The sequence below is a fragment of the Pipistrellus hanaki genome (assembly GCF_964339955.1).
Source record: "Pipistrellus hanaki genome assembly, chromosome: 4".
Lineage (NCBI taxonomy): Eukaryota > Metazoa > Chordata > Mammalia > Chiroptera > Vespertilionidae > Pipistrellus > Pipistrellus hanaki.
The window spans coordinates 40,537,396-40,560,800 of NC_140506.1; the positions used below are offsets into that span (position 1 = coordinate 40,537,396).

The 23,405-nt window shown below is 38.1% G+C and overlaps 1 protein-coding gene across 5 annotated transcripts in view; it reads left to right on the forward strand.

Moving 5' to 3' along the window:
- VCAN (versican) overlaps positions 1-23,405 on the forward strand; it is a 102,778-nt gene that overhangs the window by 52,607 nt on the left and 26,766 nt on the right. For 3 of the 5 annotated variants that reach the window (XM_084882176.1, XM_084882175.1, XM_084882177.1), the window contains 3 exons: positions 9,430-14,652; positions 17,880-17,993; positions 19,864-19,977. In XM_084882176.1, coding sequence (XP_084738302.1) covers positions 9,430-14,652; positions 17,880-17,993; positions 19,864-19,977 — 5,451 coding nt within the window. The remainder of the gene's footprint in view (positions 1-9,429; positions 14,653-17,879; positions 17,994-19,863; positions 19,978-23,405) is intronic. The other 2 variants (XM_084882178.1, XM_084882179.1) reach the window with 1 other exon arrangement.

The following is a 23,405-nucleotide window of genomic DNA, read 5'->3' on the forward strand; positions in this document are numbered from 1 at the left end:
TGATGATAAGAATGACCCTAGTTGGGGGCTGTAAGGATGGTGATGTGTTTTGGTGAAAACTGTTGTACATTTTTTCATTTATATTGAAGTGCTTCGAATTTTTTTTTTTTACAACATAATGGAAGTGATAGAAAAATGTAAAACATTCATCCTAAGGCATCATGTGGACAACTGAAAATCTACTTGATTGCATTAAAAATGGTGTTTCTTAGAGAGATTTGCCAAGATTTATACCTTGAATATGAATTCGGAGGGAAACATCTAGCTATTAACAAGAAGACTATATTTATTCTTCAAAAGAGTAATTTTATTCTTGAGAAGAAAATAAATTATGAAGAACCTTCTAAATACTTGCTAGAATTTTAAGTATGAGATTTTGAACTGGAAAGAATCCCTGGAGGGAGAGGGACAGTTTAATTGTGTTTCAGCATCTATGTCCATGAACATTTGACTTATTGTGTCGTGGTATTATACCCAGACCTGCTTGTACACACGTATAATCGGTATACACCACCTCAACTGGCCTCTAGTGTCCTCACTGTTGGGCATTGCACCACAGCATTCCCAGTATCTCACAGGACAATGTTGTCGCTTTGACCATATGATGCATATACTAGGTTTCTGAAAGTTGACTTTTCTAAATTGAGAACAGGAAAAGGAAATGTACTAATGTATAACTCTGTGTAGCTTAATGAAATATAGTATAATGATCATATTTCAGTAGTTTGCAATTTTACCCTTCCTCTGCTCTTTAGGGGAGTCATTTTACTACCTGAAGATAAAACATTCTCTGCCTATCTCTTCATACCCACCCTCAAGGACATATTTTAGAGGGTTATTGAAATAGTCATTCAATCATGCTGCAATGTTGCTAGGGGAAAGAAAATAATACAATCTATAGATTATTTGAGAAGGCAACTTGAAATAATTAGTAAGCAAGAGAGCATGTAATGAAGGAAAATTGCTTGCTGTAGTAAAAGGAAAAATAGAGGTAATAAGAACTGAGTAGTATAAAAAGCATCCTTACATGGCAAAGTCTCAGAATGGGTCTTCCAGGAAACTGAGCATTTGTCCCCTCACTAGGCAACCACACAGCTTACCTGGGAGGCTGCAGAGCTGCAGCAGCCAGGCCCCTGCATCTAACCAGCCAGGATGCAGAGAAGCACCCAGTACATCAGTATTACCCACACTGCTTTTCAACCCTGGCTGTCTCAAAATCTCTAAAAACACCCTCCACCTGACTTCCCATCAGACAACTTGAATCTGGATTTCTAGTGGTGGGGCTAAGGCATTGCCATTTTTCTTAATTTTGCTTCATTTTAAAACTAATATCTGTATTTCTTAATGTGCCCCAGGAGTTCTGATGCACAGGGAGGGTTCAAAAACCACTGATAAACTGAAGGCTTTCTGCCTACAGGCAGCGGCTGAAATACAAAAAATTCCCGGGGAGGGGGGTTGCTTTAAGACTCTGCCCGTTTAAAATGTACTTGGCCAAATTTAAGGAGGAAAAAAATTATGTCTGAACAAAATGGTGGTCTTTGAGCATATTGTGGGAAGTGTCGCTTTTGTCACAAATGTTAAACGAATCTTGGCATCTGTAAGTGAGGAATATATGAAACATATTTCGTATAACATTGACATATGTTTTTAAAGTTTCAGGATTAGCTGTAATTGAGTCAAAGTAATATTGAAGGGTGGAGAATATATCTCGAATTACCCAGAACTGCATACCTCACTTGGCTGTACCCACGTTACCTTCTCTCTATTAACATGGAAATTAAAAGGAACTATGCTTTGGTGTAAGGATGATGTATATAGTATACAAGTATATATTTTAATTTGAGGAAAACAGGAATTATCACCCTGATATAAACCTATATAGAACGCTGGACTTCGAAAGAAAATGAATGATTAAAAAGTATTGAGACTATGCCTGCACCTTTAGATTACCTGAATTTTTGTAACTCTCAGAGTTTTTAGTGTTTGAGTCATCTGTATGGTTCTTTAGTTATAGTTTCGAATTGGGGCTGTTACTGCAGCCAAAGAATAACCATTGCTTCAGGCTAAAATGTAAATCTTCTCAAGGGAGCATCAAACAAGTAGAATGAAATTTTTCATTCCTGATGATAAATAACTGTGTAGACATTCTTCCAACAAAATTCCCCAAAGAGGGGCTAAGTGGCCAGAGTCTGAGGAGCATTACATATTTAAAGGAACCTTTCATTTTAATTACTGAATATAGAAGTTAGTAAGGGAGGTGAGATAAAAATATAAAAACTAGGGGATTTAAAAAAAAATCTTGATTGTTGAAAGTTTTACATATGTCTCTCCACCCCCACCCCCCCATTGACAATGAGGGGATTTATATATAAGAAACAATATGTCAGAGTCCTTTGACATACAAATAAAAAACAACACCAATTTGGGCTGAGGAATTTTAGAGAAGATATGTTGGAGAAGGGAGGGCTTCAGCTGGATCTTTCATACTAGTAAATGCATGGGAGATGAACACAGGAGGATTTAGAAAGCATTCCAAGTAGGGGGAAGAGGGCTCTTCTTCTTTTTTTTTTTTTTTTTTTTAATATATTTTATTGATTTTGTACAGAGAGGAAGTGAGAGAGATAGAGAGTTAGAAACATCGATGAGAGAGAGTCATCGATCAGCTGCCTCTTGCACACCCCCCACTGGGGATGTGCCCGCAACCAAGGTACATGCCCTTGACCGGAATCGAACCCAGGTCCCTTCAGTCCCCAAGCAGACGCTCTATCCATTGAGCCAAACCGGTTTCGGCGAGGGCTCTTCTTGAGTGGACATCTGAGAAGGGAGCGAGAATGTTGAGATAAGGGCATGGTCTCCAGGGAGAGAAGCAGAGAATAACAGAGAACGGAAGGAAGAGGATACATGTGGGGAGTTAATGGAGATGTTTGAACACTATTTTGAAGAAGTCAGATGGTAGGTGACCAGAAACTATTACTAACTTTTGAAGAAAGAAGTGGCATAATTAAAAAAAAAAAATTTGTGTTTGGTGAAGTTTAACTTAGTAGCCATAATTTGGGAGGCTTAGAAAATAAGTTTATACTCGTATACATGATGGGGCAAAAATAGGTTTACAGTTATTTCAATAGAAAATATATAAGTAATAAGTAATAATACAATAATAAACTCGTTGTGTTTTTTGTACTCACAACTATAAACCTACTTTGCCCGCCCCCCCATATTTATTTATGAGGCAGTCATTTTACATTAGTCAAAGTTTTTATTTAAATTATAAATCCATGAATCTGACCAAAGTGTTTTTCTGATGTTAGGATATCTGGTTATCTATCTATCTATCTATCTAGCTAGCTAGCTAGCTACCTATCTATCATCTACCAACTATAACTGGCTTTGACAATGTTAGATAACTAAAGTGAAAAAGATATGAAAAGTATTGCCCTTGGTTGATTATTTTTCATTTATTCTGTTTTTAAGGAAACATTTAAAAACCAAATAATGTGGCTCGCTTCCCTTTCATGTAGCTCTTTGTGCTGTTGTTCAGAAATGCTTGAAGCTCCCAAAATTACTTGATTATGCTCTCCAGCAAAGCCCTTACTGTTTAATTGGAAGTCATGAAGTGGCTTGGGCCTTTCCTGTAAGCCCAAGCTCACTCTCAGAGATATCTCCTTATGCACACTTAGACCAGATGGCTGTACCCAAACTCATTCTTTCCACTTGAGGGAACAGCATTATTAGAGGATTATCTGAAGTTGGGAAAGGAGAGGATTCCCATTTATCATCCCCATAATATGTTTGCCTCGAAAGAGTAAGGTCATCAGAAATGCTTCTATTGCTCATACTTATATTTTACCCTTTCTGGGTGTAATTCCTGATAAGTTGAGAAACATTGAGCTGCTCACTCAGCAAGAAGGGGGCTGTCAGTGTAAGATAACATGCCTAGGTGGCACACCAAGCATACTCCAGCTAGCAGAAGTAATAGAGAGAGATGGGTCACGTAATCCATTATTGATCCCCCAATCTTTAGTTCAGTCTCTTTCACTGCTAGGGAAATTGAGTATTGTTATAGTACCACATGATTTCCAATCATTATGGTGATTAAAGGTGCAAAAATATCTGATAAAATTTTGTGAGGGTATTTATTATATATCTTGATTACTAATGTAAAAAATTTTTATATCCCAAATTGGCACCATTTTTAGTGTCTCAAATTTTGAAAATGTTGAGGAAAGGATGTCTGAGATAATCTGGTTGAAATTCACATTAGGTGGTTTTCTTTGCTTCATATGAAGCCAGTTTGTTTTTATTTTAATTAAGAACATCTCAAAGATGAATTAAATAGAAGCATTTGTTTCAGACTGGTTTTTGGATCTACAGGTACGTATCCAAACTTATTAAAGAGCTTCAAGCTTTTTCTATTTAAATGCCATAAGTATTTCTCACACACTGCAGTATGGCTGTCTGTTGTATTTTTAAGATAAGGAAACAAAATATTTTTTGTTGTTCATTAAAATAAAATAAATTTTAATAAAGAAATGCGATACTAATATATTCCTGCTGAGTAGATTGCTATATGCATACATTTCATTGAAAGCTCTTAAACTTAAATTGTAAAATCCCCTGAAGAGAACATGAACTTGAGCCAGCTGCCTATGCATCTTAGCAATTATGTTTTGTGTCTGCTAACAGAATGACAGGGAGACTTGTGCTATGTCTACAAAACTCTACCATGAAGTACTTCAAAATACTTGCTGAATAATTTGAGGTCAGCTAGCAATAAAGCTTTGTGTGAAAGGGCACTAAAAAAATCTATTAACCGTGGTACCAGTATATTCAAGTCAAGCTGTTAAAATACACTCATATAAACATAGAAGAGATTATACATACACTGTGTAGAGTTCTGTGGTTTCACTCTTGAAATCCAAATAAAAGTTATATTACTCTTAGAATAAAATTCTAAAATACAGCAGCCTTTTATAAGAACTTGTCCACCCAAGAGGTGGGAATGTTAATTACTCTGTTAGGGTGCACTGTTAGTATAACAGAGAGCAGATCACAATTTTCAATGATATACCTTCATTTACACTATCACAGGTGCCCCCCCCGCCCCCCTCCTGCCACACACTACAAAGAGACTTTGCTAGTTTGCAATAATTATAGCTCTTGCAGCTTTCGGATAATGTGTGTGGTGGGTGGGAGGTGTAGTGATAAGACAGGGGAATGAAGAAGTAATTTCAGCAGCTGAATAAACTAAGGAGAGCAAATAGGAGTAGGGGATAGACAAAAGGCAGCAATGACAGGAGACCAGTGGCAGAAAGAATTCACCTGTCTCCACTAGAAAGATTTCATAATTTAAAAACTTTTAAAAGTATGAGAACAAATTGGCTATACTGAGATAATAAAATATAAATTGACCTGTAGAGAATCTTTTGGCAGAAAAAAATTAACTTCAAAGCCCTAGGCAATCAAGAGTTCTTGAACCCTAAAACCGTTATTAAGAAATCCAATGGAACCATTTGGAAGTTGACAAAAACGTTGCTTAATTGTGAGAATATTCCTTTAAGAAAAAGAACACAAATAATTTCAGCTCTCATTTTATCTCTTTTATTTAAGAATTTCTAAATGGAACACTTTAAAAAATAAATCTTTTCTCTTAAATCACCATTATGATGTGCTGATAGTTCTTTAGTCATTGCCAGCTTTGTGGTATAGTGAGAAGAATAAGATCAAAGAGCTTAAAATGATTCAGTGTTTTATACTATTGTAAAGGCAAACGAGAGTTGATACTTTGGAGGCAGATGGAAAAAGAAATTACAGTTTTAATGTAATGTTTGGAGCATTTGCAATATGTACACTCAAACGTTCCCTTTTAAAATAGCTTGAGAAGAGTTTAGTAAGGTCCTTTCTCTAACCTATTGGCAATAGCATTTGTTCCCAAGAGGGCGAGAGAGAGTTGGAAGATACCTTGGAAGTCTTAGGTCTCTATAAAGTTAGTAGGCAAATGTCTGTTGTACCATCTGGTAGGTAAGAGGTACTCAGTAAATTTTGTGCCATCAATTGGCTCCTGAAGAGATAATACAGTTGGGTGACATGCATGGTTTTGGTAGTGAATTAAAACTGTGTGCAAAACAAGTATGAAGCTGAGTGTTTATGAAGAATACGCAATGTTTATATTACTGTGTTTGAAATATTGTGATGTTTATTTAGATTAGGAAATGGAATATACTACACCTAACGATTGAGTCTTTGGTGAAATATTCTGATATGATGGCTTAACGTGCTAGGGGAAATCTTTATAGTTTAATGAATAATCAGAAATGTTAGAATTCATGATCCAAGTGGAAAATGGACTCAAGGAATGTTATATTTTGTTCATTGGAGCTAAAAGTAGAGAATGTAAAATGAATGCCAGGGTCTTTATTTAATTGAATTAATAAGAGTTGATAGCCAATCAAATTATTACATAAGTTGTTTATTCTCGATTAGAGTTCTTCTAGAAAAACACCTTTTTTTTTTTTTTTAAAGTTATTGATTCTTTGGTAGAACGTTTAAGCAAACATCATAATGTGTCAGTTTCTTTGACAAGTTAATATTTGACACCCTGATAACCTTAGTATTTTTTCTCTGCTTTTCTTCACGCTACTTATTTTTAGAGATACCAACATCATAGTTGATGGAACCTCCTCTATAATTATTCACCAAGACATTCATGGTATATGTTTATATGTTTTGTTTTCTTAAATATTATTTTTTAATGTAAGGAATTTATTTAGAAACCCATAAAAATTCTATAATAACAGTACGTTTTCCTATTCCTGGCCCAAGAATTTACAAATAAACAATATTGAACAGTTATTTTTTTATTGATCCTTGCATTTGGCTGGAGTAGCGTGGCTGGTTAGTTTTATCTCCTTATTGATAAAAAGGTATAGAATGTGGTGGGAATTCTTTGTATTCTTGACACAGATCCATGTTTCTTATTTAAAATTCTTTCTGTATTCAAGTGAAAGTTACTGTGTGAATTTAGTGCCTGTGGTGTGATACTTAATGCGAATTTTAGCTTTATTTATACCTAAATAAAGATATAAACATGAAGACAGGCATGTTTTTGAGGCTCCAGTTAAATCTATAAAGTGCAAAATAGTGTAATTCAACTATGTTCAAATAGTATTAGCAGTGAGAGGCTACTTAATTTGATGATTAGATAAAATTATTGATGTAATATTTCAAGAGATTAATTCCTACAAAAGGCATTTAAAATGTATTCTCTCTCACACGTGTGCCTATTTCTCTCTCATTCTGTTTTTCATAGTGAAAAGGTAGCCTTTACCACAAGTCATTTAAACTGTTATTACCTGAAAATTTTATTGTCCTTTTTTAAAACATATACATATGAGGCACTATGAGATCACTGTATCATTAGTGACGCAGTATTGACCAATCTTACTCAGATTATGCTTTTTGGAAAAAGGTAAGGCATTTAGTCATTTTCTTGTTTGGCAGTAAGTAGTTGCCAAACCTATGTCAGATATCATCTGTATTCCATTAATATTTTTATAATACACTAGCATTATGCATTGACTTCACTTCTCCTATGAAATACTTTTTTCATTTATTTGAATATCCATAAGCCATCATTTCTATAGTTAAAAGGCTGGATGTATGGTATAGGATGGGACTGAGATATAAAAAATGAACTGTAATATGTGACAGTTAATGAGTAAGGATGTGTAATTGGGGTAAGAATAAGCCAAACCTACACAATAGTATTTTATAGAGATCATACAGTGAAGATGGGATACAGAGAAGCTTTCTTTTTTGTTTTTATTGGAGTGAAAAGGATAAATGTAAATATAGTAGATGTCTTTTAGCTACATAAAGGTCTTGTGCATTTTTTTTTTACAAATCATAGTTAAAAACAGAAGAAATTTTGTAGAATTTTTATTGATAGTTCATATATGTCTGTGTTTATGTTGATGTAAGCAATATTGGTTCCCTCTCGATGGGGCTTTTCTTTTCTTTCTTTTTAGTTTTATTATTTATTAATTATTTTTTAAATAAATCTTTATTGTTCAGATTATTACAAATGTTCCTTCCCCACCCCCCCTCCATTGCTCCCCTCTTTTCTGAATGTCAGTAAATGCTAGATGTTGGTCTTCCATATGTAGAAGGGAGCAGCGTCTTACAACAGCAAGGATCGCCTTACCGATGGGGACAGGTGTGGCTCCGCAGTCATTATTTTTCCTGTAAGCTTCTCAGGTTCAGCCTGAGCATTTCTGGCATGGATCAGGGCGAGGCTGAAAATAATTTGCAACAGTATTCCTGAGGGTTGGGAGTGAGACTGTGCAATCCTCCTTGCTTTACTCTGTCTTCTTCATGGGTCAATGCACACATGGGCACCTTTGCAAGTGGCTGTGATGCTAGGAGTAGAGCAGCTGTAGGGACAGGACCCTTTCCCAGGACAACTGAGTTCCACACTAATGAGAGTGAGGCCCCAGAATTTCCTCCTTCCTGGTGCCCAGACAAGGACCTTCGTTGGAGGCAGAAAAGTCAACTAGGTAGTTTGTACCCCCTGGCAATTTGTGATCTAGGGAATATTCTAAGGACATTTGTTATTAAAATATGCTAGCTCAAATGTTTAGATGGGACCCTTAAACTTCCTTTGGAGGAAATGTTTTAAAAAGAACTGTCATAGACCCATTCTCTGTCATGTCATGAAGGATAAAGGTGTAAAAGTGTGGAGGGTTTTTCCTCTCTTAAGCTTCCGGGAACTCTCTGTGCCCATGCACACGGCGCCCAGGCTCCTCCCCCCCCCCCCCCCCCCCACCTTGTGTCTGGGAGGTGGCTGCAGCTTAGGCAGCTAACTTTAGTCTCACTTGCTTTGAGAGGGGTGGTCACTGTGCTGTGAAAGGGCTACATCGCCTCTAATTTTCTAAAAGGTCTTCTTTAGGAAAAATCATGACACGATTGCCCAGAAGCAATCTCTTCTCATTTCCTCATTGAGTAAGGGTGTCTGTGCATCCCTTTACATGAACGACAATAATCAGTTACTTTTTCTGTATGATTTGGTGAAATTTTTCTTTTTTTTTTCCAGTTCACACAAAGATGAATTTCTGCATGTCACGATTACAATTACAATGTATATATGTGCTTTCTTGTCTCATTTTACAATGCTGCATTGTTAAATGTGTTAAATAATTTTTATACCCTGTTTCTATCATCTTAAGTTGGATTATTTATTTTTTCCCATTGTTAATGTAAAACAGCAAATCTGAAGACCGATAATTATGTATAGAAGGGTGATTGTACTTAATGTTAAAAGATTTGAATCCTCCCTTGTGTGTGAGTGATCTGCAAGCCTTGCTATCAGTTTCTTCTGTCATACGCTGCCAACTGTTCTATTTAAGTATTGTGAAAACTCTTTGTTTTTTTCAGGTCGAATGAGTGATTTGAGTGTAATTGGTCATCCAATAGATTCAGAATCTAAAGAAGATGAACCTTGTAGTGAAGAAACAGATTCAGAGCACGACCTAATTGCTGCCATTTTACCCGAGTTAATTGACCTAGATATATACCACAGTGAGGAAGACGAGGAGGAAGACGAAGACTGTGCAAATGCTACTGACGTCACGACCACCCCATCAGTGCAGTACATAAATGGGAAACACCTAGTCACCACTGTGCCCAAGGACCCAGAGGCAGCAGAAGCTAGGCGTGGCCAGTTTGAAAGTGTTGCACCTTCTCAGAATTTTTCAGACAGCAGTGAGAGTGACACCCCTGAGTTTCCCATGTCTGAAAGGGAACCATCTATTTCTGTGCAGCCAAGTGAATCTAAAGAAACCACAGAATCGCTTGAAATGACATGGAAGCCTGAGACTTACCCTGAAACACCAGAACATTTTTCAAGTGGTGAGCCTGATATTTTCCCCACAGTCCCATCATCACACAAGGGCCAAGCCACAGAGGGACCAGAATCAGTCTCGGATAAAGGTCCTGAGCCTGAGCATTATAGTCTGGTGCTTGAACATACTGAACCTGGATCCCTCTCTTCTGAAGAGTCTTCAGGAGATGCTGAGGTCAACCAAGAGTCCTCAGAAATGATCTTTTCAAGGACCACGGAAGTAACACTTGGTGAAGAGGCAGAAAAAAGTACTTCTATCACCTATATTCCAAGTACAGTTTCAAGTTCTATGTCAGCAAATGTGTTGGAGGAAGTATCAGTCACATTAACAGGAAACCACAGGCCTGTTGATCCATTGGCCACTATGGAAAACTGGGGAGAATCAACCCCTGGACAAATTGTAGAGCTCTCTGGGAATCCTTCAATTCTGATTCCAGAAGGCTCTGGGGAAGAAGAAGATAAAGATCAAATGTTCACCATGGTAACCCATTCATCACAAAGAAATTCTACCAGTACACTGGTTACTTTAGACACTGGCAAAACAATGACCACAGACAACTTTTTTGATGTCCCTGCAACTGCCATTTACTTGGTTTCTGAACAACCTTCTACAGAAGTAGTGCCCACAAAATTGGTACAGGAAACAGACACGATTGAGTGGGCTTTTAGTACGTCTCTTGAGGGAAAGCAAAGGAAAGGTGAGGAGGAGGAGGGAACTACAGCTTCTACAGTTCAGCTACATATGCCTACACAGAGATCAGACCAGTTAGTTTTATCCTCTGCATTAGAAAACACAAATGAAGCTACATCTAGTGATTCAGCATCTGCTACCAGGAACAGTGTCATGTACTTAACAACATCCACACAGTCTGAAAGGGAAATGACAAGTTCTAATCCTTTCTTTCCAGAAACGGATGTTTTAGACAATCTGGGGACACAGACCACCAAGACCGGCAGTAGCAGTCAACCTGGGGTTCAGGAAGGACAGGCCACTGTGCCAGGTAGTCCCCGCTCTCTCTCTATGGAGCAGGGCTCAAGAGAAGCTGCCACTGACCCAGCAACCACAACTGTTCCTTCATTTTCATTAAAAGTAGAGCCTGAAATTCAAGTTAAAAAGGAAATAGGTAGTACTATGTCTCCCCTTGTGGAAACTATATTACCTTTTGAGCCACCAGGACTAGATTTGAGTAATGTAACGGACAGAGAGGTTACTGAAGTTATAAGCCAAACATCCAAGGAAAGCCTTATGTCAGAGGTTTCAGTAGAATCAAATCATGGGACAGAAATAAAGGGCTTCTCTACAGATTTTCCATTGGAGGAAGACTTCAGTGGTGACTTTAGAGAATACTCGACGGTTTCTAAAATCGTAACAAAAGAAGAAACAGTAATGATGGAAGGCTCTGGGGATGCAGCATTTAAAGATACCCAGGTTTCACCATCGTTAATCCCTACTTCAGGCCACATCAATCACACAGCTGACTCAGAAGGACCTGGTGGCAGCTTTGTCAGCACTTCAGCCTTCCCTTGGGAAGAGTTCACAGCCTCAGGTGAGGGCTCAGGTGAGCAAGTGGTCTCAGCCAGCAGCTCTGCTGACCAAGTGTTTCCCAGTGCCGTGGGAAATGTTTTTGGTACAGAATCTCCATTTGTTGACCAAGTTTTGGGAGAAGAAGGTACTACCCAAGAAGCTGATAAGAGAGCCACCAGTTTACCAAGAGCAGAAGCTGAAGGCACTGAAGCTCTAACAGAAAAGGGGGATGTGAAGGTTGATGGCACAGTTTCAGTGGACTTTTCCCAGATGATAGAGCCAACCAAACTGTGGTCCAGGCAAGGAGTTACTACTGTAGGACAAGAAATTGAAATCAAAACAACGTCAGAGGAAAAGATTCAAGAACAAAAATATTTTGAATCCCCCCAAAGCTCTGTTGCACCAGAGCAAACCATTTTTCATGAAACTGGATTTCCAACCACAGATTACTCTATACTAACAACAAAGAAAACTTATGATGCTGATGAGGAAATGGAAAAGGAAGGCATTTTCATAGTTGACATGTCTACTCCAGGTCCAGGAGCAAAGGATGTGGAACCCTACACTACTCTCCCTGAAGTTACTGAAAAATCCCATTTTTTCTTGGCTACTACCTCAGTGACTGAATCTGTACTAGATGGAAGTATAGTTACAGATTCATCAATCAAAGAGGAAGAAAATATAAAACCCTTCCCCAAAGTTATGAAGCCAGTAATTAAAGAGTCAGATACTAATTTATTCTCTGGCCTGGGATCAGGAGAAGAAGTTTTGCCTACCACAGTGTCAGTGAATTTTACTGAAATGGAACAAATCATTAGCACATTATATCCCAAGGCTCCTCAAGTGGACAGCTTAGAAACTAGCATCTCAAGTGATCCCACTGAAGACTATGAGGGAATGGAAAATGTGGCAAGTGAAATTGGACTACTCATTTCTAAAACAGACAACATCTCTGAATATAGTGAGACAGCATCCAGCACAACATTACTAGAAATTTTAAGGGACACCAGAACGGAAGGACCGTCTTTAGCAACTCTCACCTTCTCTGCAGACACTGAACAGCCTCAAAATCAGACTCAGAGTTGGGAAGAAGAAATTCAGACTAGTCAACCACAACCTACCACTGAGCAAATCTCTAACAAGAATTCTTCAGTAGCAGAAACTAGAGAAACAGCAACGTCTTCTACTGACTTTCTGGCTAGAACTTCTGGTATTGGAATGGCCAGAGGGTCTGTTACACCCACAACAAAACCATCTGACTTGTTTCATGAATATTCCGGAGAAGGATCTGGGGAACTGGATATAGTAGACTTAGTCCACACTTCTGGAACTACTCAGGCAACCAGAAAAGGAAGCACCACATTTGTTCCTAATAGGCCCCTGGAGAAACATCCTGAGGATCCAAGTGCTAAAACCATTACTGTTGACGGGTTTCCAACAGGCTCAATGGTGCCACTTCTTCATCTAGAGCAGAATGAAAGCTCCCCAGATCCAACTATCACAGTGTCCAACACAGTGTCATATAAGAGGTCCACCGAGAGTGCAGATAGTTTCCATCACCACTTGGGGGGATTTGAGGATTCCACCTTAAAACCTGACAGAAAAAAAGCCACTGAAAATATTATTATAGATCTGGACAAAGAGGACAAGGATTTGTTATTGACAATTACAGAGAGTACCATACTTGAAATTCTACCTGAGCTCACGTCAGATAAAAATACTATCATAGATATTGATCACACTAAACCCATGTATGAAGACATCCTTGGAATGCAAACGGACATAGACCCAGAGACACCGTCAGGACTACAGGTCAATAATGAAGACAGCGCTCAAATTCAACAGAAGCACGAAGCAGCTGCCAACCTATCCTTAACTGTGGAACCATTTGAAAGTTCTGGTGATGCTCTTCTGGCTAGCTACACTCAGGCGGCACATAACAAATCCATGACTTCTGAAGACAGAAGCCAGTTCAATCACATGGGCTTTATCTTCACAACTGGGATCCCCATCCCAAGCACAGAAACAGAATTAGATATTTTTCTTTCCACAGCAACATCCCTACCCATTCCTAGTAAGTCTGTCACAGTTGGCCCAAATATTGAAGAACCAAAAACTGAAGCTAAAGCCCTGGAAGACATATTTGAATCAAGCACTTTGTCTGATGGTCAAGCTATTGCTGACCAAAGTGAAGTAATATCAACATCGGGTCATTTGGAAAGGACACAGGAAGAGTATGAAGAGAAGAAATATGTTGGTCCTTCTTTTCAGCCAGAATTGTCTTCAGGAGCTGGGGAGGCACTAATAGATTCTACACCCCATGTAAGTATTGGTACTGTCCACCTCACGTCTCAGAGTTTAACAGAAGCACCTCATGTGGTGGAAGGATCAAATCTCCCAGATTACACAGATACAACATCACCAGTGTTGACCTTTGTGAAGCTGTCCCCTGAGACATCATCTCCGTTCACTGTCCCCTTAGGCAGTGGAGCGTCTGAACACACAGAGAGCCCCCAGCCGAGTGCTCTGCCCAGTGTAGATCCTGGCACATCTCAAACGCCCCCAGGAAAATTGGCAAATATTGAGGTGACTTTCCAACCGTCAAGTGAAGAGTACACTCACATAACTGGGCCTCCATTCTCACCTCCTAACACAGAGCCAGAATCTTCAGAAGACGAAACGAAACCCAACTTTTTAGAACAAATGGAAGCTTTCCCCACAGAACTAATTGTTGAAGAAGGATCTGAGATTCTCCAAGATTCCCCAAACAAAACCAATGTTCAACTTTCTGGAGAAACAACCCAAGTATTTTCTAGTGTGAGAACCCCTGAGGCTGAAACCATTGTCACGGCTGCAGGTGAAATTGAGTCAGAAGGTGCTACACTGGGGCCACACCCTACTTCCGCTTCTGCATCCACTGGGACTGGGGCAGGTGTGGTGCCTCAGACCAGCCCGCAGACTTCTGAGAAGCCCACGGTTCCTTCTCTGGAAATAAACTCTGAAACGCAGGCAGCTTTGACCGGAGGGCAGGATTCCACAGTGACAGCATGGGCACAGCAAGCGTCAACAAGAATTCTTGATTCCAACTCTCAAGCAACAACAGTGCGCACTGCAGAGTTAAAGATTTCACTTCCAACACCACCACTTTACCTTCTGGAAGCTTCTAATGAAACCGGCTTCCTGATTGACATGAATGAAGAGTCAGTGGAAGGCACAGCAGTCTATTTACCAGGTAAGGTCACGACATTGATAAATCTGTTTCCAAATGTGGAAACAGTCCCTTCCTTGGTCCTAACATATGTATATCTATATAATTTTTATTGTGATGTTAAATCAGTGGAGATTTCTATATTGTTCACATAACAGTAGATCAGCACACAGTTTTGAGTCCATAATGAGGGGCAAAGGAAGCAAGAATAGATCATTTTCGAGCTTTATAGATGTTCCTTTTATTTTCCTGGGTTTTAGAAACAATGTATAATTGCACCATGAAAAAATGTCATATTGGTGGTGTAAAAATTCATTGTCATTCTACTCACAAGTATTGTTTTGTCATATGTACCATAGTCACACATCTTAGTTTTAAACACAGAAACAAAATATATTCTTAAAAATCTCTTAATGAAAAGTGCTATTATGATAATATCAAAATTTGTCAGGCCCTTAAAATTTGACAGTAGTAAATAGCGCTAATAAACATTTCACATAGTTCATGCAATATCAGTTATCCATTTACACTTTTATTCAATTTTCTTGCCTCAGGTAGTCCACACAATGCTTCTAACTCAGTGGGTATTTATTTAGTGTTTATTCGAGCTCCATCAGTCAAGAGAGGATTTCTGGTTTTTTGTGTTTTTTTTTTTCTTTTTTTCTCTTTTTAATGAATGAACAGAAAGCATGGATTTTATACTAGGTCATATAGACTGTCTCGTCTGATCTTCACGAAAAGGCTATATAGCATGTACAGCTCTCCTTCATTTTAAGAGTTCTTTAATTTGCCCAGGGTTGCACAGCCACAAACATGGAAAAGTGGGATTTGAACCAAGATCAGCCCCACTCAAAGTCCACGGTCTTTCCATTGCTCTTAGCTGGTTTCCTATTATTATAGCACAAAAGTGGATAATTGATAGTTAATGATATGTAAACCAGAAATCTTAGACTATTCATTTTGTAGAACTTATTTTCATTTTACTCTAGCCTAATAATGTTGAGAAGTCTGCTGCAATGGTGTTTTCTGGAACATCATTTAAATAACATTTTCAATGGAATCCAAAAGTAACCATCATCACCTAGCCACTACAAACAACAACAACAAAGTATCAGCACTTTAAAGGCTATGTTGGTTCAAAATAAGTTTTATTTTAATGAATATGCTTTACAGCATGGCTGTAACATTGCAGTATTATCTTTTGTGCCAATTCAGTTTGTTGTGCTTCAGATAGAGTAAAATAGTCATAGCATGCAACTTTTTATAAATGACTTGAACTGTTTTATGAATAAAATTGATCAAAGGTGTCCGATGCATTTTTGTTGTCATTCTATATTTAATCAGTAAATGATCAGCAAGTAATCTGGCCAACGTTTATCCCTTTGTAATTTAGTTTCAATATACTTCAGGTTGGTGAAAATATGATATAGGAGTCATTGGTAATGTTGAGAGAGAATTAAGTTTGACAAATGGTTAAGAACTATGTACCAGTTATCCAGTCCACAGTGTTTACCTAGAATTAATGTTGCGTCTTCATTGTAAAACAGATCATTACATTAGGTTAATTCAGTAACTGGATGATCGTATTGTATTGCCTGTTCTATCTGTTGCAGATATAACTTTCAGAGATTAATTCGAACTGTGTACAGAAGAATAAAAATCATAAACATAGTTTTTTTCTAATTTAAGCTACTTTGTGTTTACAGAAAGACCCACTTTCTTGCCAAGCCCTTGTCCCATACTCTCAGCGTGGTATCTGGTGTCTGTGGAGGGAATAATAATAGTGCATCACGTTTATATGGCACATCACAGTTTCACCAAGCGCCTTCTCCCAAGTGTCATGTTGATTTTGCACTGAGGGCAGTGTGTAGATGTGCTGTTGACCATAGCCTCGTAATCTATGCAGAGTGCTTTGAAAGGCAGAAGGCTAAAATGGCTAGGGAGCTTTTAAATATTTTTAGGACTACATGAGAAAGAATCTTAGAAGAATTGGGGTAGTTTTTGAAGTTGGTATCATCTGAATTAACCTAAAGTTGAACCCACACATGCAAATATGAATTTGTCAAGTCTTTCTAGCAGTCTAGAATTTACTTAACACTCAGAGAGTTTGTTTGAGTTTCCTATATGAAAGAGACTCAGTTATCTTCTACTACTAGCAGTACCTTCTTTGTCCTAATGTTCCTGAAGTTCATGTTTCATAAGTAGACGGTCTTCTTTTCATGTGAAATTATTTCAGGGTTATGGGTCTTAAGATTCTTGAACATAACTTGTAGCTCATATGTAACCTATTTATCACAATTACTTTGTAAAACTTTAAACCGTTATTTGGATTCTTGAACATTTTGAAACAGGCAACTCTAGAAAAATATTCAAACTCTAATAAATATAAGCTATTAATATAAAGACAATTATTCAAGAATTGTTACAGAATAATATATGTGCTTCAAAAAGTGTAGAAGTCTTCGAATTTGCCATATAAAAACATTTTTTAAAGCTGTTTTTTCCTCATAAATTTGTGGCTCTGGTCTTTATATTTATCGGCTGGGAGTGCTGACTTTATTTCTGTTTTAATGAGAAAATTTTTAATAAAAATTGGGGGTTTCGTGTTAGATAAGGTTTTTGTGTTTGGGTTTGTTTTTATACAGTAGAGTTTAATCCATGTGTTGCTTTTCTTTAAGTATAGTCTAAAGGAGTACATTTGGAACGTGTTTTTGGAAAAAGCATATTAATGTAGCAGAAGAGACTTCAGTGCACACTTTCGAAGAAAAAGTTTCTGAGCATTAAGTGGTAAAAGGCAATAATAATTCAAATGATGGTAACAAGCCAATCTGCTAAAAAGAATGCATGTTCTGTGTTATCCAGCCATTTCACATGAACTAACCTCGTGTAAAAGAATACATTTCCATTCACTGTGCACATATGTGTAATCATTTTTTACTAAAATCAATTGCCATTATCATGCCAACTAAATCTGCAGTAGACTATCTTAGTTGCCAGATACTGTGCGAAAAATATTGTTGAAAAAGAATGATGATTGAATCCTAGAAATGACTAGATCCAATTTGTAATAATTAGTTATGCCAAGAAACACTCCAGAGAGTAAAGTTAATATTAAATTTTGTGTGTTGTATCTCTAAATTGCTACAGTAAAGCTTATATGTCAGGGTAGCAATAAGTGGCATTTTATGCTAAAATACATTGAGAGTCAGAGATGGGCCTAATTGCGTTTCTTATTTTCCTGAACACAATAGGACTTGATCGTTGCAAAACGAACCCGTGCCTCAATGGAGGCACCTGCTATGCTACTGAAACTTCCTATGTGTGTACCTGTGTGCCGGGATTCACTGGGGACCAGTGTGAACTTGGTAAGATGTCCTTGCCTGAAACGGTGTAGTGCTTTTACAAAAGATATATTTGGGGGTATTTATATTGCTTGAATCAATCAGAGGATTTCAGAGAAATCCATGTGTAGATGAATTATATGTTCAATGAAGTTAAAGTCATAGAGACTTAATAAGCAGATTCTGGGAAATGGGGCCAGATGGTGACTGAATTTTGTTAATATACCCAAGACTCAGTGAAGCTTACTCAGGTCAGCTATGTCTTTTTGTGGATTTTACAGATAGGCTTCCTACAAATGTAAAGTTGCATAAATATTAACAATTTTTTTTTTACTTTATCCCCCAAATCTGAATATCAATAAATAATCAATGTAAATACAGCAATTTTTTCCAAAGCTGAAATGAGGGAGTTTGGCTGTAACATTTTGAGATGACTTGCTCCTCTGCTGTGAAATGGAGAAAGCCTTTCCTGGCTGTCCCCAGCAGCCAGCCTCCCCTGCCTTCACCTCCAGGAGGTATGGATTGCAGGCCTCCTCCTCTCTTTCTAGTTCCAAAGAATATAACTGTGTTCTTACCAAATCATTTCCTTTTGTCCTCATTCTTATTTAGATTTCCTTTTCTTAAAAAAAAGACTCCATTAAAAAAAAAAAAATATATATATATATATATATATATATATATATATTGTATATATATATTGTATATATATATATTGATTTCAGAGAGGAAGGGGGAGAGAGAGAGATAGAAGCATCAATGATGAGAAATAATCATTGATCGGCTGCCTCCTGCAGGCCCCCCAATGAGGATTGAGCTGGTAACCCGGGCATGTGCCCTTGACTGGAATTGAAACTGGGACCCTTCAGTCCCCAGGCCGATGTTCTATCCCCTGAGCCAAACCAGCTAGGGCAAGACTGTCTCTGATGGCCACGTGTGTTGATGGCTTTTAAATTTGGCTAATTGTAGACCATATGTCTGATGAAAGAAATGATGGAATATTATATCAGTCAGGTGCTTCTTTTAGAGGTAACAGGATGCTTTTCTCTTAATGATTGAGTAAAGAAGGCTCACAGAAATATTGGGATAAAATCTCCAACATTCGTATTGAAAGAGTGCTTGTCTTAAAATAATAGCTCAGTAGTTGTACCTCATACTCTGGTTGAGTGATTCCGAGACTTTAGTGTGCATCAGAGTCTCCTGGAGGACTGGGTAAATATAGACTGTTATTATCCCAGCCCCAGTATCTGATTCATTGGATTTGGGGTGAGCCTGGGGGTGTGAATTTCTACCATCCTCAGGTGATGCTGCTGTGGCTGGTCCCAGGACCACACTCTGAGGACACTTGTCCTGGGCAGCTGGGATCTATGGGATGTTTGAAAGCCAAGGAATAAAATTATGACTATGTCCAAAGAAGGCGACCATCTCAGAGTGAGGGATATATTGGAGAGGGAAGGGCCCAGGGTGTAGGAGGCCTGCCAGGTATTTTCAGTATTTCAGGAGTGAGGAAATTGGAGCATGAACCAGGATAGGGAGTGGGTAGGCTAGATTAAAACTTGATCCATTTTAGGGCTCATGTGACTCATCTAAAAGAAATGGACACAGTGATCCTACTCTAAATTGGTGAAATTTTCTTAGAGTTCCCAGATATTTAGCAAATAAAAAATATAAGAAGGTTAGTTACATTTTAATCTTAGATTAAAAAAAGAATAATTTTTCACTCTTATATGTCCTAAATATAAAATGGGGCATACTTATACTAAAAACCTTTTTCTTTTAAATCTGAAATTCAAACTTAACTGGCTATCTCGTATTTTACCTAGCAGCCTCACAGTAATTAGAATCCTTGGATTGTTTTTTGAAAGTTCTTTTGTGGCCTTTTATGACTTTATTTCAGACTTTGATGAATGTCACTCCAACCCCTGTCGCAATGGAGCCACGTGTGTTGACGGCTTTAATACGTTCAGGTGCCTCTGCCTTCCCAGCTATGTTGGTGCACTTTGTGAGCAAGGTAAGAGCTATTGCAACATTTATAGGATGAACTTTATTGATTTCACTTCTAATGTCACTTCTAGAAAGTCTTTTGTCATAACGACTTGGATATTTTTAGTCATTTGGCCATACTACGTATTCTTTCCTGCAGAGAAAATTCACAGGTTTCCTAACTATGCTGGGTTTTCTTATGTGTCCATAGTTCACAACACCTGAACAATAGAGTTGACTTGATCATTTTTATTTCACTGATACCATACAATTACAGACAGCACGCTGAGCAAATTTAAAACCATCCAGCCAACAAAAGGAACATTGCTATATGTATTATTCCAAAGGGCAAATTAGGAATAGACCTTAATCCATGTTCATGGTTTGTTCCAAGTAGAATTGCATTCAATGTTAGTTGCCTTTATTTTATCCCCCTACGCACTTGAGACTCCAGGGCCTTATTTTTCATAGTCAATCATCTCCGGAGAATGAGTTTATATAGTTGTTAGAGCACATTGACTTGGACTTGGCAAACACTATGTAAAAGATATTGTGAATCTGCTCAACAGGGATTTTCCTACTGAAGAAGCATTTACTTTTTATGAATGAAAGAAAGGCCTCTGTTGATGATGGCTTAAATCTCCCGATTCCTGTAATTTGCATTTTATGGCCCACCTGAGAGTACATGTTGGGTGGTTAAAGGTAACATTTCTTAGTCTGTGCATCAGAAACAGATCGCATTCTCAGCACACTAAGCTGTGGAATGCCAGTTCCCTCTATTTAAAGTCATACAGTGATTTGGATTTGACAAAAGTGCGTAGTGCCAAACGTCCATTCCACCAGACAAAATGAAAATGTGTTAAACACTCAGATACATTGGGATAGCCCTACATTTTACTTCTCAGTGTTAATCCAGACATCACCACAATTAAAAAACAAAACTAAAAGGAGCCTGTATTAAACTGCCAATGGAAGGGGATATCTGATGGCTGAGTTTTTAGATTTTTTTCCCTTTTCTCTTTATTGCAAAGGAGGAATCTATTTATTTTAGAATTTTAAAAGGTAAATATGCAAATTGACCAAGCAATTTCTCACTGTTTCCCTTCTTAGATGAAAACAGTGAGGAAAATGCTATTTGTTAAAGAAAACAAAGGGTAATATACTTGAGTTATTAAAATTTGTTTACATGATTCTTGCTCCATTTATTCCAAATACACGGGGCAATTAAAAAAAATCATTTGTTCAACCGGTGTTTATGGTGCACCCACTGTTTTCAAGGCACTGTCCTGGGCACTGGAGATAGAGCTCTGAACACCACGAACTCAGCCTTGATCTTGGCGACTCAGCATAATTCTTGTCAGAGAATGAAAGGATATACTACTTGTGGGATACTTTATAGTTTATCAAATGCTTCCAGGTACATCCTTTCATTTAGTTGACACAGTATTTCTATGAGTAAATGGGTTAGAAATTGAGGCTTAGAGAGAAATAAATATATGTGTGTTCAAGATCACACAGCTATTAAATTTGAGTGGGGAACATGAACCTAAGCTGCCTTTGAAAGCCTAGGTTTTTCTCAATCTCTTTGCCCTTCTAAAGTAACTCTCACAGGTAAGCATTTTATTTAAGTCTGTACGTGATGTGGTAACACATCCTTGAGAGGGACTGTGGGGCCAGTTACCTTTCCCATCTCTTTAAAGGAGTATCAGAAAGAAATGGTTTTGGGTTTTCTCTCCTTTCCGGTGCCACCTAACTTTCAGGTGCATTCCCTACTTTCTTACAGTGAGTTAACTTCCATCCACACGATGAGCAACATTCATCCCGGTCTGTTTACCAAATGCAGCTGTGCTCCTGTGATTTATTGGCAGGACTCTGAAGGAGTTTTTCTGCTCTTTTCAGGTTGCCTAAGAGCAAATGTTTTCTTCATTCACAGCAGCATTGTTGTCTAAACAGTTTTCTGTCCAAATTCAGTGATGACTGTGTTGTTGTTTCTTCAGCTGACCTTTTCTGTTCTCTCATTAGTAACATCCCAACTCCCAGTAACTCTGGAATCGGGGCTGCAACTTGGTGTAATGATAATAGATCTGAGACCTGGAAGGGGGTCTTAGAACCTTGGAGAGACAGTTCTGTGCACATAGGTGCCCCCCTCCTTCCCCGCTAAAGTCAAGGACAGCTTGCCAGGGAGAAGTGCCCACGTGTTGACAACTTCTTAAGACTTTACAGCTACATGTCAGAGCTGTTGAAAACGTTGCCTGCGTATCATAAGCCAAATCGATTTTTTTGTGTGTGAGGTTGTTTGAATAATAATTTCATGTTCCGTGACCATGAGCAGGAATTGTCATACCTCCTCCAACCCAATCCAAACATGCACAGGCACAACAAAAATCCAACACTTTGTGATACAACCTATGCATTATAGTAGTTTTAAAACAAGAAGTATTAAAATCAGATGAATTTAAGACTATATACCCAAAAGAGAAGTCTTTTAAGAAATGAAATCTGTGTTACATTATTTTCAGGTAAGATGGGATAAACAGATTGCTTTTGATACCTGCTTTTAGAAGAGTATGATCATGTATGTTTTTTTTGGGGGGGAGGGGGTAAAAGAAATATAGTGGTAGTATATTTTAATGATAAAAGATAAAACCAGACGAAAATCATTTGGGTTAATAGAAGATAAGAAAGAGCTTATAGAAGAATTTTTTTTGTGATGCATTATCCACAGAAAATAAATAAGTTAGGGATCCTCCAGAATTTTAAGCTGTGTGTCTTAAAATAAATGATGATTTCCAAGGGTAAGGAACACTATGCTATTATAATATCACGTTATTGACTTTGGCAGAAAGAATGTTCTAAAAACTTCTCCAGTTCTCCTCCCATGTAAACTAACCCCTCATATATGAAGATCGGTTTCTTCCCCACCTCTCATAGCTCAGCTCTGAGTGCTTCCACGAGAATTCCCCAAAAAGAAAATTGCTGCATCCAAGTGACAAAATATGCTTCATTCGTGGGTACTGAGTGCTACTTTCCTTCCAAGTGAGCTCGCTGTGTCCTGCGTCCTTTCCCATGAGATTTGGTGGTCTCCGTACAGCACTTTAATAAGACCCAAAGCTTCCAGTGCACATGATTTAAATCAATTAGTCAGCTGGCTGTAACTAAACAACAGGCCAGTTAGACTAAACTGAACTAAAGACTGTTCTCAGAGATCAGTTGCATCTGTCGTGTGATTATGGCCTAAGTCACTGAAGCCAGGGAAAAGTAAATGTAATCTCTCAGGCCACAGGCTTTCCCACAACTGTGGAAAGTGGAGTAAATGGAGTGACAGTCCAGAGGCAATCTGACTTTCAATTTGGCCATCAAGTCTGGTAGATAAAACAAGCATTGATTTCATGGAGTAGAGTTTTGTTTTCTTCCTAGATCAGGAAAGTGAGGGGAGGAATGGGTGGTCATTAGGTG